General features: G+C 40.3%; 1 protein-coding gene across 1 annotated transcript in view; it reads left to right on the top strand.

Annotated features, from left to right (window-relative positions):
- The first annotated feature begins 251 nt into the window (after nucleotides 1-251).
- fgf22 (fibroblast growth factor 22) overlaps nucleotides 252-14,410 on the top strand; it is a 32,691-nt gene continuing 18,532 nt past the window's right edge. The window contains exon 1 of the mRNA XM_053635123.1: nucleotides 252-612. Coding sequence (XP_053491098.1) covers nucleotides 252-612 — 361 coding nt within the window. The remainder of the gene's footprint in view (nucleotides 613-14,410) is intronic.

Below are 14,410 nucleotides of genomic sequence, written 5' to 3'. Positions count from 1 at the left end.
GAAGAGCTAGAACCTTCTTTCGAGATGGAATTACAAAGTGCTACATCGCCTCTGCAGTGAAGGAGCAGGACAACCAGGCACGCGGACTCAAGATCTTTGACTCACATCAATTTGGTTTGCGATGCTCTTTCCGAATGGTTCCTGGTGAAAGCAGCTGCTGCTCACAGGGACTGTACGCAGTGGGGTGGCGAATGGGGAGCAACATCATGCCAGCTGTTTGTGCAAGGTGCACCTTGGGAGTGTGACCCAACATGTGCAAATGGACGGCGGCCGTTGCTGCTCACTGCGCCGACCTCAGCTCTATCGGCTCAGACCGTATCAGGCTACCTCTTCTGCCCGGTGCTCTCCCTGTGCGCCTTGCATGCATCTCCTTACTCTTCTTTCTGGCCAGTGCAGCTCTTGCAGGATGCCCGGCAGGACTGGGTCATGACCCTCTGCACATGCTGGCGAGGAGCACAAACTGCTCATGGACTCTGGAACGCCACACACGCAGTTACAACCACCTGGAGGGTGACGTGCGGCTACGACGCCTGTATTCTGCCAACAAGTTCTTCCTCTGCATCGACAAGACAGGCAAGGTGGACGGCACACGGCGCAAAAACTATCCTGACAGTGAGTACGCTACAGTGATCTTTCCTCGTAATCTCCTAGAAGGGTGTGGAGCATATTATGTATCAGCCTTCACTTTTATTACCATGCATGCTCTTTTTTATGGCTTATTTTTTCACTTGGGATTCCTCTGCACTTGCTTGGGTCAACAGATTTTACCTGCAATTGGTGTCATTATCTGCTGGTGCAAAGCAATGGTAGATATCCTTTGGAATATCCATGGGAAAGCCATGGCCATGTTTACAATGGAGTAGACTTGATGGCAGACATGTGTAATGACTGGAATACGAGAGCAGGGAGTGAGTGCTTTTGAGGAAACTCGCCAGAAATTTGGCTGCAAGATATTATATTCACTTTATAATAAGGGTGGTATGATAGTGTCTGGTAAGAATAGTATCATGCAGTATTTTCCATTACTCTAACATTTCACCTGTAGTTCCAAATTCTGGTTCCGAATTATCCACAGTCATAACTTTCCCATAACTTTTCCCCTTTTGAAATCGCAGGTGCAACAGCTTATTCATTTTCCTCAACATTTACTGGGACAAATTGCCTACATTTTCCTTTTGTCATTGGGCTTTCATGTTTATAGCAAATCATAGCCACATATGATCTACCACATTTAATTCTCAGCAACTGGAGAATTGTCAATATGAGATCATGTCAAGGGGTCAGTGGTCTGGCTTTGGTTTGAGTTTGGTTTTAATGGTCATGAGGCTAAAACATTGTAGTGGTTTGGGGGTCTGACCTTACTTTGACCAAAGTCTTACTTTGTGTGTTTATATGTGTTGCTGAGTACCCTTTTTGCAAACAGTGTGAATCATCTCTTCCACACCACTCACTCCAGCTGGGAGCACAGCTTTAGTCTGTTGGTGTGCAGCTGTCCAGATTCAATAGAAGTACACGGAATTTCAAGTGAATATCATTGCATGATACTAGGTGTGCAACAATGAGAAACACGTGGCAAGCAATATGATAGACTTGCGATTTCAGGATTAGGTTCAGGAAACCCATGTGGACGTACACGTGACCATAAAAACCGAGTTAATATCATAAAACTCTAGGTGTCTGGTCATTTCTGCAGCCAGTATTGTGTTGTTATAGACCCGGGGAATGTCCGTCACCAACAATTGCTTTCCATAACTGTGGATTTTCTCAGTTTCTAGTTTCCAGGGCTCTGTCAGGTCTGCTTAGATGTTGCGCATGGGTTTGGTGAGGTGAAATAATGCAGCCCTCCAATGCAATTTCCACATGCATATATATGCACTATACTCTCATTTCCTGCTCCTAAATTTCAAAAGTGCCCCTTGAGTAACAAGGGCCTCCTTTGCCATAGTATAATATATCTTGCGTAACTCATGAATTGTTCTTATTGGTGCTAGTGGAAAAAAAATCCAACAACACCTTCCTAGCATAATAGATGACTTGGATTTATTGACAGTTTTACTGAGAATGTAAGGAAAGGCCAATCAAAGCATGTTAAACATTAATCAAATCAAATGAAACTACTGTACAGAATGCACCTAAACATAAACCTGTTCATATCTGATCCTTATTATTTATGTATTCCTTAAAAATGCCTTATGTAATGCAGCAAAAATACCTTCATATAACATATAGCTTGAATGAGCTATTGTGTAAGCGTATTCTCATTTACACATCAGATCTTATTTCTTACATATACACTAGTGCTGTACTCATGGGTGGAGAGTGTTGGTAATGGTGCCATCCACCTTCATCCTCGGCATAGCCCCTATGATCTGTCAACACGCTGCCATAGCCCAAACAGGGGACGTCCGTGCCCACCCCTGGCCCTGCTCACTTTTTCCCCTTTTCCAGCCCCCGTTCCTGACTGCTCAGGTGCAAAAACAGTCAGAATTAGTCAACGAGCCCTCGGCTAATTGAGGTTGGAAAATATTGTATCAATCCCAGTGGAGTGGAACAAGCAGAGGGGAAGATGCAGAACCATGAATTCAAAGAACAGAAACAGAGAGAGAGAGAGAGAGAAAGAGAGAGAGAGAGAGAGAGAGAACAAGAGGAACACGGTTTAAAATGTAGAAAAGGTGGAATGAAAGAAGAGACAGGAGGTTTGTGTGGGAATGATAGTAAGCCAGAGCAGCTTTTGTGTCAGAGAAGCATTTTGGTGAATGGAACAGTACCCATCTTGACTAGCGCTCGCAGTCTGAACTAAATTAAATCCTGGCCACAAGTTGAAGCAAACTTTTTTTTTTTTCTCCAAATGTTCTGGTTTTAGCACTTGTTTGTTGCCGTGCCTATTTTAGGAAAGCTCTAGTTTAGCCACTATGAAAAATATAACCCTGACTCTGGGGAAACAAGTAATTTCCCTTACACAAGGAAATTCAATCCTTTCAAACACCTTGTGCTGGCTATACTTCCTGAAGTTTGGCTTTGTTTGAAGTTAAAGTTTTGTAGTACAAATTGGTTTAGCAATGAATGGTTGAGATAAGGCAATTACAAGGTTGATGGACAATCTGTGCAAATCAAAGTCTTTCAGCATTTGATAAAGTGCTTATTGGTGGAACTCCACTTGTTCTGAACAGGACATAAAAACTAGCAAGGATGAATCATGGTTTACAAGGTCATTCACTAAACAAGAGATTTTTTGAAGAAACACAGATCATAAACTCTATTCTGTCCTCTCAAGGGTCAAGAGATCAAACAGCTAAAACGCATTCATTATCTTATGTTCAAATGTTGTATTATAGATGGCATAGTTCTGCTGAAGGCGGAAAAAAAACATACCTTATCCACAACTCTTTTTCTCCAACTGCAGTCCATTTGGAAGATTTTGCTTAGCCAAAGTTGTTTTCCTTTTCATTATTCATGTCACAGGTACTTATAAAATATTGGTGGCAAGCAGGCCAGGTTGCACAATCTTTTTTTTCCTCTTAAATGGGACTTTAAAAGGACACACTGTTTTGGGTGTGTGTGGCTAAAGACCTCAAATGTTTGATTCGAGTCCAGGCGGTGACACTGCGCTCAGCCCTGTGGAAATAAAGTCATGTAACGGGCATAATCAGAAAAGTCACTTGTGTTAAAATATGCTCACTTTGCTGTGTGCCAGGCCCTGTGCACCCCCCCCCCCCCCCCTTCTCTCTCTCTTGCCTCTGTTTCAGCTGTATTTCCAGGGGCTTGTGTCATGTTTACCAAGTTTCCCCGTCAAAGTTCTGCATCTCCCTTTACATGCTGCCCGTTTCCTTTGCTGTGATTTCATAGGCGTGTTGCGCTTGGCCCAAAGTCACAGGAAGAAAATCATCCACCCATTCTGAATATATTGTGGAATTATTTAAAACATATTTCAAGAAGTAAGACTGTCAGTCTACTGAGGCACAGACAAGCCACAGTAGGGAGACTGTACGCGGCTAATGCTGGCGCATAGGACCTTTAGCAGTCAGCAGAGGTGAAAAGGAATGTATAGAGAAGTTATATTCATTATTTTGGCTCAAACATGTCAAATGAATCGTAGTTTTTTGGAAGAATGTGTTTTTACATGCATTAAATTACTCGTGTCCAATAACAAAGTGTGTCTCAGATTCACAGACTCATGAATTCAACACAGAAATGACAGTAATTATGGGAAATACTTCACTAGTAATTGAGCGGTCAAGTACTGTATTTTGATGGACAGGATTGAGGCTACATACAGGCATATGTGAGGTTTTTATTCAACTTTCCATTTATTCAATCAGAGAGGTTGATATTGATATTGTAACTTCATACTGCCATATAGTTGCACAAAATTATTTGTTGACACATTAATTTTGAACAGTTCTCTTTTAGCCAGGTCTTGCTATTTCATATCAATGCCATGGGCCTGAGGAAAAAAATAGCATATATATGACCTCTGCACCTTTCCTCATGAGACATAATAATAATAATAATAATCTTAATTCAGCAAAGCAGGTATCCATTTTCCATGTGGCATTCAAATCATTATTGAACAAGCTAGTCATTCTAATGTGTGGACCTTGTCCTACAAAGATGAGCCCAGACTAGACTTGTGCGCGACGATTTTCGCAACTTGTTGCAACATCCCCACCTACAAACAGTAAAAGCCACTGAAAATACCTCTCAACTTGAGATGGTCTTCTCAACTACCAGTCCCTGTTTATGGAGTGATGTCAAATCTACATGGCCGCGCTGACTGTGAACAGTGTACACAGTTCCTTTATAGCAGTATTTGGCTTTAGATCTGTTAATATACAGACACAGTACTTGGTTAAATCTATAAAAACTGACCACATTAAATGCTGTTTTGAGAAGGTAATATCAATGTAAGCGTTATCACTTACGTTAGCTGGCTAGCTTGTTGCTAACGCTACTCGCTATTGTCCATTGGCTAGTTTGATGCCAGCGCTACTCGTTATTATCCGCTGGCTAGCTTGTTGGTAAGCTACTCACTGTTGTCCTACTTACTATTGCTGTACTGCAATTTCAATACAAAATGTTGCACTGCTCCCAACAGTAGAACAGAAAAAATAGCCACTTAGGCCTGTAACTGTAAAAATGCTTTTTATGAGATTTCCTTGCTCTGACAGAGCAAACAAAAGCCACACTTTCGTGGAGACACCCATGGGTTTTTTTTTCCCACTTCGCATGTTGAATGTGCCAAGGTGGGTAATAGCATTATTACAACTTGCAAATTATCACATACAAGGCACCGCAAATACATCATAAATCGCAATAAGTGATTTTACTCTCCAGAACCAATAGCTTTAAAAAGACAAAAAAACAGCATTTCCATCATTTCAGGTTTTTGGACAGTATGGGAAGGTATAATAATACTATCAGCATTGCAGTCAGAACCGCTTTCCCAGCAGCAGTAATCAAGAAAACTCAGCTAGATGGTGGATTATTTTGGTGAGTTTGCACTGCTCAGTTAAAGTAATTTCTAATTATCATCAGCATTAAAACGATTTCTAAAGTGGTAGGTTTGACAGAGGAGAAAAAGACTGCTCCGTTGTTATCTTTTTGAGTGAAAACTAGTGTATGAGTTGCAGATTTATTTGTCGTGTGCACTCCAATGTTAAATTGTGAGAGTGCACTAGAGATTGTGGTCCTGATTAAGCAGACATGCATGCCACGTGATTCCAGACGCTTCTCTGAAATCTTAGAATGTTGCTTACTTTAAGCCCAAAGAGAGTTCCTGGGGCATATGGTGCCAAAGAGATGGAGAAAACTGCCCATTTAATCCTTTCAAACAGGGACACTGGTTCCAACTATAGTGGGAAAATGCAGAAAGCTCATCTCTTGCCAGTTATTCTTGGCACTGAATAGAGACAAGGGAGAAACATGAAAGACACACACACACACACACACACACACACACACACACACACACACACACACACACACACACACCTTGTAGGAAAAGTGTGGCAATAATATTTTAATTAGTATAGCCAAGAGCCAAGTTTGATACCGTGAATGGACACAAAAAGTCGCAATTAGCAGTTACACTTTTCTTTTCCCCCTTCCAGTTTACAGCTTTTGGCTTCATACTCAATTTTACTAGGTTCATCAATATGTTTACTGAGTCTGACAGAAGGCTTTTTTTCTGCTTAATATACAGGGTACTTAATACGCAGAGTTGTCTTTACTAGTAATGATTGAATTATCATACACTACATTGGGATTCAGATCAAGCTGTGCAACACATATTGAAGCTTTGTGAATGAGGTCAGACAAATTTGCATATTTAAAAGGCTAAGCAAGCCTCTTTTAGCTTTGGTGTTTTAATCAACTTCAAAAAGATCAATTATGTATGTAGTTGTGGTTCTGTGATTCCAGATAACTGCCAGAGCTGGTAAGGATCGCCTGGATACTTTCTTGTGCATACTAGGGGACCTTCCAAGAAAGTTGCAATGTGACACAATATTTGCAATAAATACTGCTGGCATACAGCTGTCTTCCGTGGAACACTTTCCCTGAGCTTTGACCAAAAAATAAATAAATAAAAACCTGCCAGTTACCACCGCTACATATGCAACTCAAATTCTGTTTCACCCTACTTATCCACTATGGGTAGTGAGAATCACCTGGATAACACATGCCTCAATGTGGAACCGACCCCACCTTAAGATTCTCTGGAATGGTTTTTGGAGGTGACCACCATCCTCAAGCCACTGTGAGGGATGATGTTAACCTTGTAGAATCTGAGGAAGGTGCACTGTAATGGCCAGGTAGCAGCAGTGCAGTATTCCTGGACTGGCACATTTCTAAGTATTGCACATGAGGAAGAAACAGTCCTAATAGGGCAGGGGTGTCCAATCTTATCTGGAAAGGGCCGGTGTGGGTGCAGTTTTTCATTCCAGCCAAGCAGAAGCCACACCTGAGTCTATTGAAAGCCAAGATCAACTGATTAAACAGGTCGAATCAGGTGTGGCTCCTGCTTGGTTGGAATGAAAACCTGCAGCCACACCAGCCCTTTGTGGATAAGATTGGACACCCCTGTCATACAGGGTCTGAGTGTCCAGCCCACCTATAGGCCTTGGTGATGATATTCACAAACCAGTGGGGTACTGTTCCATCTAAGTAGAACTATAGGGTATGCACTGGGCACATCAGAGAATTCTCTACATTTTTGCCTTTATAGAACACTCCAAGGTTACTTGGTTGGTTTACAAAATTGGGTAATATTACCAAAAGGACAGAAACTGACATCCTTCTTCTGAATTAGAAAGTACATTGAATAGTTTTTGTTCTAGACTATGGTGTCTACCTTTTCCATTTTCTTGGGTCAGACTGACATTCTTGATTGGGTCTGATATTTTCAAGGTCCATGCTTTGAGAACATGGGGGAGAACAAGCACAAAACTGTAGTTTGTATGTGCCTGTTGAATCAGTGTCTAACATTCATTGACTAAACTAGCTATATATAATGTAGATATATAAGCAGGGAGGTTAGCTAGTTAACCATAAAGCAGCTACTAGCAATAGCCTCAATACATGCAATTCACTTATTTGTTATTACTCCTGGGTCTGAAGACCAGCATGTTTGTCAAACCCTCAGAGAGCTCTGATCCAGTGAACAATGAGATGGATACTTGGAATGCTGCATTCAAATTTGAAAATAAAGCACCTAAGAGGGCAGCCTTCTGAGTGGGACAGTCAAAAGTGGGAGTGCGCAAAATAAATATACCTAAATGCTGCCCAAATAAAGATATTTTATGTACATATACAAAATCATTGATGTAATGTTAGTAGAATGGGTATTGCTCCACTACACCAACAATGTGCTAAATGGTGACGTTTATTGAGAACTGATCCAAGACCAATTTTCTTTCCCTCAATGAAAAGTCATTAGCACTGTTATTATAATGTTTTTATGCAGGATGTAAAACAACTATTAATTAGATCAGTTGGGAATCTGCAGCTAGGCTTACTCATGCAGCACCATATGCTGACTAACATCTGCCAAAGGAAACTTTGCCGTTCTTTCTGCCTGCTGAGGCTAAATGAGCGAGAGCAGACAGGCGCTGACAGTCTCAGCCTCACTGTGTCAAGACTGAGGTACTGGCAGCATCTCTTTAGAATGCTCTGTGGGAATTTTAGGAGCTCTGAATTGACCTTTTGATTAAGATGCACGTTCACCCAGACAGTACAGTATTTTTTGGAAGCTGATTTCTCAGGACTACTGGGGATTCCCTTGTATTTGCTTATGAGATTTCTGAGTTGCAGGTTCTTCTCAGACCTACTAAGCAAACTGAGTCTAACTGAGAAGATTGTGTGAACTAGAGATATAATGTAAGCTTTCCAGGAGAAGAGCGCTGAAAGTGCGGAGGTTTATTACATTCATTAATCTTGAGCTATAACATGCATGAAATGGCATGCATGAGGCATGGTCGTCACACTTTTCCTCGACATAGGAAGAAAGCATTTCAGGGGTTGAGAGACTTAGACTCTGTAACTCATGGTCTATTTGATCATGCAAAATGGCTCCAGTGAAACCCAGCCACTGTTTCATTGCTGACTAAAGACAAATATGACATTACAAATCTCAGATGGCCAAATGATAATAAGAGGGTGGCACACCCACAATTCAGGCGTTCACATTTCAGCCAGGATTGCATGGACATTCAACTGATTGAGCTATAAAAAGGCACAAAAGGCAACTATAAAAACGGATGAGTCATAGTAGGCATATATATAAAAATATCTCCAAAACCACACTTTGCCAAAGAAATATAGATTTCATGCCTTAAAAAGAAATCAGTGTATACTTCAGATAATATATACAATGATCCTCTATAATGTGATGTCCCATGTTTGATTGACTTGACTCTGTAATTGTATAGCCAGTACATGCAGCCCATCCATTCATTGTCTAACATTTACACCTGAATTTGAATAAATTTCTGCATTTGATTCACTGTGAAAACAAACCCAGATGAACGTAACAAATAAGACTGAATCAAGAACTACACACTTTTCCCTCTCTAAGAACAACATTAATCCGTATCCAAGGGAAGAGACAGGCCTGTTTACCACTGCAATTCATAAGGATCTTTGCCCAGCTGTCACTTATCCATGTTCATAAATAACATGTAGGTAGGTTATAAAATCTTCCAGAACATGCAATATAACTTCTTTATAGCTTCATCAGGTGCTAATGTGGACAGGGTTGACCAGACAATCTGCAGCTTGTATTAAGAAGAAATCGTGACCTGTTATAATTTATCTTAAGCTGTATATTAGTGTAATCTTTTTTTTGGATAAAGTATAATCTCTTTATGATCCTACAGGCTAGTTTTGTGTACAACAGTAACCAGGAACAAAGCTGCTACCTGATAAAATGTGTGGTTAACAGAGACTTTGTCTTCAAGGAATGTATTAAGTTGCTTGCGTACCTGACTGAGACTAAAATAGAACAATAATTGATTCTCAGAACTACCAACTTCTCAGTCATAGGAATTGTTTAGTAAATGATACTTAATACCTTGACACTTGATACCAGGATTATTCATCACATGTTCAGTGACAAAAGGTATATGTCAGTTCTGTATAATTTATTAAATGCCACTTGCTATTTGGAAAACAGTTGTTACAAATATTTGGTATTGACACACACTTCACTAGCTTTTTCCTGTTTGGCTAATTACCTGAACAGGTGTCCATAATGAGGATAAGAATTATCTGTTATGCTAAAAATAGTATTTTGCCATTTTGTTTGCCAATAAATAAATAAAAACTAACCTTGACATCTGCCACATATGTGGGAGTGCCACAATTTCTATACTGAGAAAATAACAAAAATGTAATAAAATTAAACATACTCTAATATACAATAAAGGGTTTTGAATGTAAAAGACGTCCTAAAGTTTTTTCTTCCTCAAACCAATTTACTAACAGCAAAGGCCATCCAGAAAAGACACAGTCTGCAGTCTTCTGCAGCAGATTTTTTCCAAAAAGAGCCCTCACTTGACTTCACTGATTGGTTGAGCAGGTCTCAGTCACCCCCTGTGGAGGATAGGGTTAAGGTCAAGGCCTCTGTCACTGCTGAAGACATTTAATGGGACTGACAGGTGGCTGATAGTACTGTTGTGTCATCTGTCACATCCCTGTCTAGTTTGTCTCAATTCAATAATGAAGAATAGATGCTGTCGTGTATGATCAGCCAAGGGTAACATCCTAGACCTTGCTTTGCTGCCCTTCTCTTCTCATATATCTGGACCGGTTTTAAGGTTTTGGCATAATAAAAGAAGTAAGAGTGATGTAATTTATGATAATCTGGTTTGTCCAAATTTCAAGTTTCAATTGAGCATGTCATTCTATGCCATATGGGCAGAGCAATGATGACAAAGGAGTAACATTGTGTTCCTCAAATCCGTTTGTGGACAGGCCAAGCAGCTGCAGAAGCAAATTGGTGCAATTAAGCTCTCCTGAGCAATTAGCTCCCTCTGAGTCTCCCCTGGGCCTATTGAGAGCTGCTGGAAACAAGCAAATCTCATCAAATCTGTCCGTAAATGCCACAGCAGGCCTTTTGATGCAAGGCCACCCTCTCCTTGATTAAAGAAAAGTTCCTTCATGGACCTGATTTCTGTCCCCCACAAATCATTCAGTACCACACAGGAGCAGGCTTTCTTAACCACAGGTTCCTTAACCTCTTTCACCTCATTGGCCCTCAAGTGAGAACCACTCTAAACCTCCAGTACTCCACAGGTTGGGGTCGGAAGGCAAGTGATTTTTTGGTTATTTATTTAGTAATTCCAGTAGGTTACATTTGCTAGGCATTTCGGAACTCTTTAAATAATGAATCTTATTAAAAACTCAAGAAAGGTTACACACATTGTTTATGAATGCAGACACCGAGTCAGCTCTCAACCCTGCTCAGGCCTACATATCGGCATTCATCCAGAGTTACTTCAGCCATCCTGAACTGTTATGAGGTACGTTTCACAACACTGATAAGATTACCGCCCTTGTAATCAGTTTATGCATGGTGCAGATCAGATTCGCTTAAGATCACCCTAAAGAGCATTACAAATCCCTGTCTTTAATCTGTAGTTCAGGAAGTCCCTCGATGAGTGCAGACTGATTGTCAGAGTGCAATTCTAAGAGTGTATAAGTCTGACCAACTGTGTTCATCTGAGGAAAAGATGGCCTCTGACCCCAGGAACCATTGACTGTGGAAGTGGCCTATTTATCTGGCTCGGTAATTGACTAATTAAAGACTTCCTCTACTCTCTGAATGTCCCCATATTCCACTGCGTCAAGAGGGGGTGCGACTATGGGTTTTTCTTATATGCATATACATAGAAAAGCTTTGACAAGCATTTATTTAATTCATTAATTATTTATAGCTAGTAGGGTTGTAACAATGTGTGTGGACATACCTTTTCAATCCTGCTTGTGCTGATATTATATTTGTACCTGGCTGCAATATTTTCTAACAAATTTAGTTGGTTCTATTTCCCAAGATATAAACAAACCAGTAAGCATTTACTAAGGCTACTGTAAATGCATCATGTTCATGTTAAAGCCTAGTGCACGCTATATGATTTTAACCCTGATTTCCTACTAATTTTGTGGCTCGGTGTCTACCCACCCCCCGCTCAACGACTATGCTCACAGCAACCACTAGCAATATTTTCAAGCATGTTTGTATTTTCTTGCCAATGACGGTACTTCCTGCAGTGCACTCACCAATGGATTTACTTCATGCAGCCATTAATGCATGAGGTTTTGAACAACCAATTATTCTTCTAGACTCACATTTCTAATCTAAATCTGTTATTTCCTGTGCATAGAGGCCACTCATGTGCTTGTTCAGTCATTGTCATTTCAAGATTGGACTACTGCAACTCGCTTCTGGCAGGTCTTCCATCAGACCCTTGCAACTGATCCAAAATGCAGATGCACAACTTGTTTTTAACATCCCCAAGCTCTACCAAACCACGTCATTCCTGCGTTCACTGCACTGGCTTCCTGTAGCTGCCCGCATCAGATTTTAAACACTGATGCTTGCCTACAAAGCCAAAAATGAACCAGCACCCACCTACCTTAAAAGCTATTATCATGCCCCATTCTGTACAATACTCTCTCTGATCTTCTAGCACAGCTCAACTGGTCCCACTATCCTTAAGGATACAAGGAACACATGAATCAAGACTCTTCTCTGTCCTGGCACCCAGGTGGTGGAATGAACTTCCCCTGGCTGTCTGAACAGCTGAGTCACGAATGGTCTTCAAACCGAAGACTAAAAAACTACCTTTTCACTATGCACTTGAATTAACACTTCTATTTAGCAAAAGAAAAATGAATAAATAAATAAATCCCTTGTATTGTGTCTTTTCTTTCATGTTGTACTAACCTTCTCCAATAACTTGTTAGCTTGATGGTATTCTTAGTCCCTGACCTAGCGAACTAGCATGAGGATGTTTTTGACAGGGACTACAAAGCACTTTTGCAAGTCATTCTGGATGAGGGCAACTGCTAAATGCTATAAATGTAAATGTAAAAACAACAATGTAAAATAACCAATGAGTGCAAGAGGAAATCAAGAGGAAGTGCAGGTGTAAGATTAAATCAAATTAATCTGCTGTCATGTGCAACAGATCCCTGATGTAAGTGCAATAGTAATGCTTCTATAAGAAGTATTGACATGTCATACCCAAATGGTTGTTAGGAGAAGCAAAAACAAAAACAACCATAACATAAATCCTGATTGAGCAGTATAAAAATAGGTTCTTTTCACTATACCTCTGGTATAAAATCCTCACTGCCCAGAAAATCCTCACTGCCCACATCTCCCAAACCAATATTACCTCAATATTTCTTCTCTTATTTCTCTTTTTCTTGTTTCCAAACAGAATAGTGAAAAAAGTCACATGATAGATAGCTCTCAGTGTGTACATTTAGTCTGTGACTGATTGTTTAGTGTGTACTAGGCCTTAATGAATGTGGTCTTTGCTTGTCCCTCAAGCATTATATCTAACCACTCGCTTATGCCCTAGATTAATGCATCTTCTATTTGTATCTGTATTTGAAACACATTATTTGGTTACAAGGAAACTCAGCAATATTCACAGCAATTTTTCAAAATTACTGCAGATCTGGGCCAAGATGTGTCATGTGACATCACAACGTGACATCACGTCATTACAACGTGCCTTCATACAAAGCCCACTTCGATTCATGTGCGTTGAACATGAGATAAAAGGTCTCATTTACCAGCAAACATCACTGTGAAAGACAATTTTGTGCATTTGCAATCACAAAAAACTCCGCAAGTTGTATCACAATTTTTTTTTAAAAAAAGCCACAGCAAAATCAATAATTTTTGGCCTCAACAATCACAGAAAAACTGCAAAATCCTGTATGGACTGGTTATACTTTAATACTTTTTAGAACCAAAATGAGGAGACATTTACCTCTTTTACATAGATCATAATGGGACTTTTACAGTGAGGGGGTCCTTGGCTTTAGGTGGGTCTACCTCTTTGTCCTTGTCTGACCCCTGCCTCTGTGCCTCTCACCTGGCCTATCTGTGTGTGTGTGTGTGTGTGTGTGTGTGTGTGTGTGCATATATGTGTGTGCAGGGGGTAACGGGATACCTGTCACTGCCACTAATGGCCTTTGAAGGACCTGGCTAATCCCTAGAGCCTGCATTCAGCGAGGCATAAAAGGGGAACGGGGATCAGGGCAGGCCCCTGAAACCGTACAAGCAGCGGATTGTGTGAGCAGGAACGTCACCCAAGTGTGCAGCAGTGTGAGAAAAGAGCACAAAGATCCTGCTGCCAGCGGTGCCAGGTCATGCTGCCCTAATTACTCGCCTAATTTATACAAAATGTCATTTGAAATGTACCATTTTATAAGCAAAACTGATGACCTCTATTAATCATTTGTTAAACAAGCAGCATAAAATCACAGTGATCACTACCTTATTGGAGTGTGTAATAAGTTCAGGTAAGGAACACAATGATAGACATGGAGATGGAAAAATTGACAGCGTCAGCATTAAATGCAGTTTCCAAACCGGAACTCTTTGGTGCATTGACTATTCCTTTCACTGTCAAGACAACTTGAGTGAATGTGACATATGTTTTAATATATTGAAACATGATGAAGGACAAAAAAAGAAATAGAAACTGTGTTTCAGACAGGTGTTCCATATTATAACCCGAGGACGTTTATTAGGTAGGACAGAATGCTCTGCAAAGCTGTTAAATTTTACTGGGTGTGACACTGTGAATTTTTATTTATTTATTTATTTATTTATTTATTATTGTTATTATTATTAATTAATTAATTTTTTTTTTAATTATCAAATCACCATAGG

The sequence above is a fragment of the Ictalurus furcatus genome, chromosome 10 (genome assembly GCF_023375685.1).
Source record: "Ictalurus furcatus strain D&B chromosome 10, Billie_1.0, whole genome shotgun sequence".
In the NCBI taxonomy this organism is placed as follows: domain Eukaryota; kingdom Metazoa; phylum Chordata; class Actinopteri; order Siluriformes; family Ictaluridae; genus Ictalurus; species Ictalurus furcatus.
The sequence above is the reverse complement of the archived record's forward strand: the minus strand, read 5'-3'. Positions and strand labels throughout refer to the sequence as shown.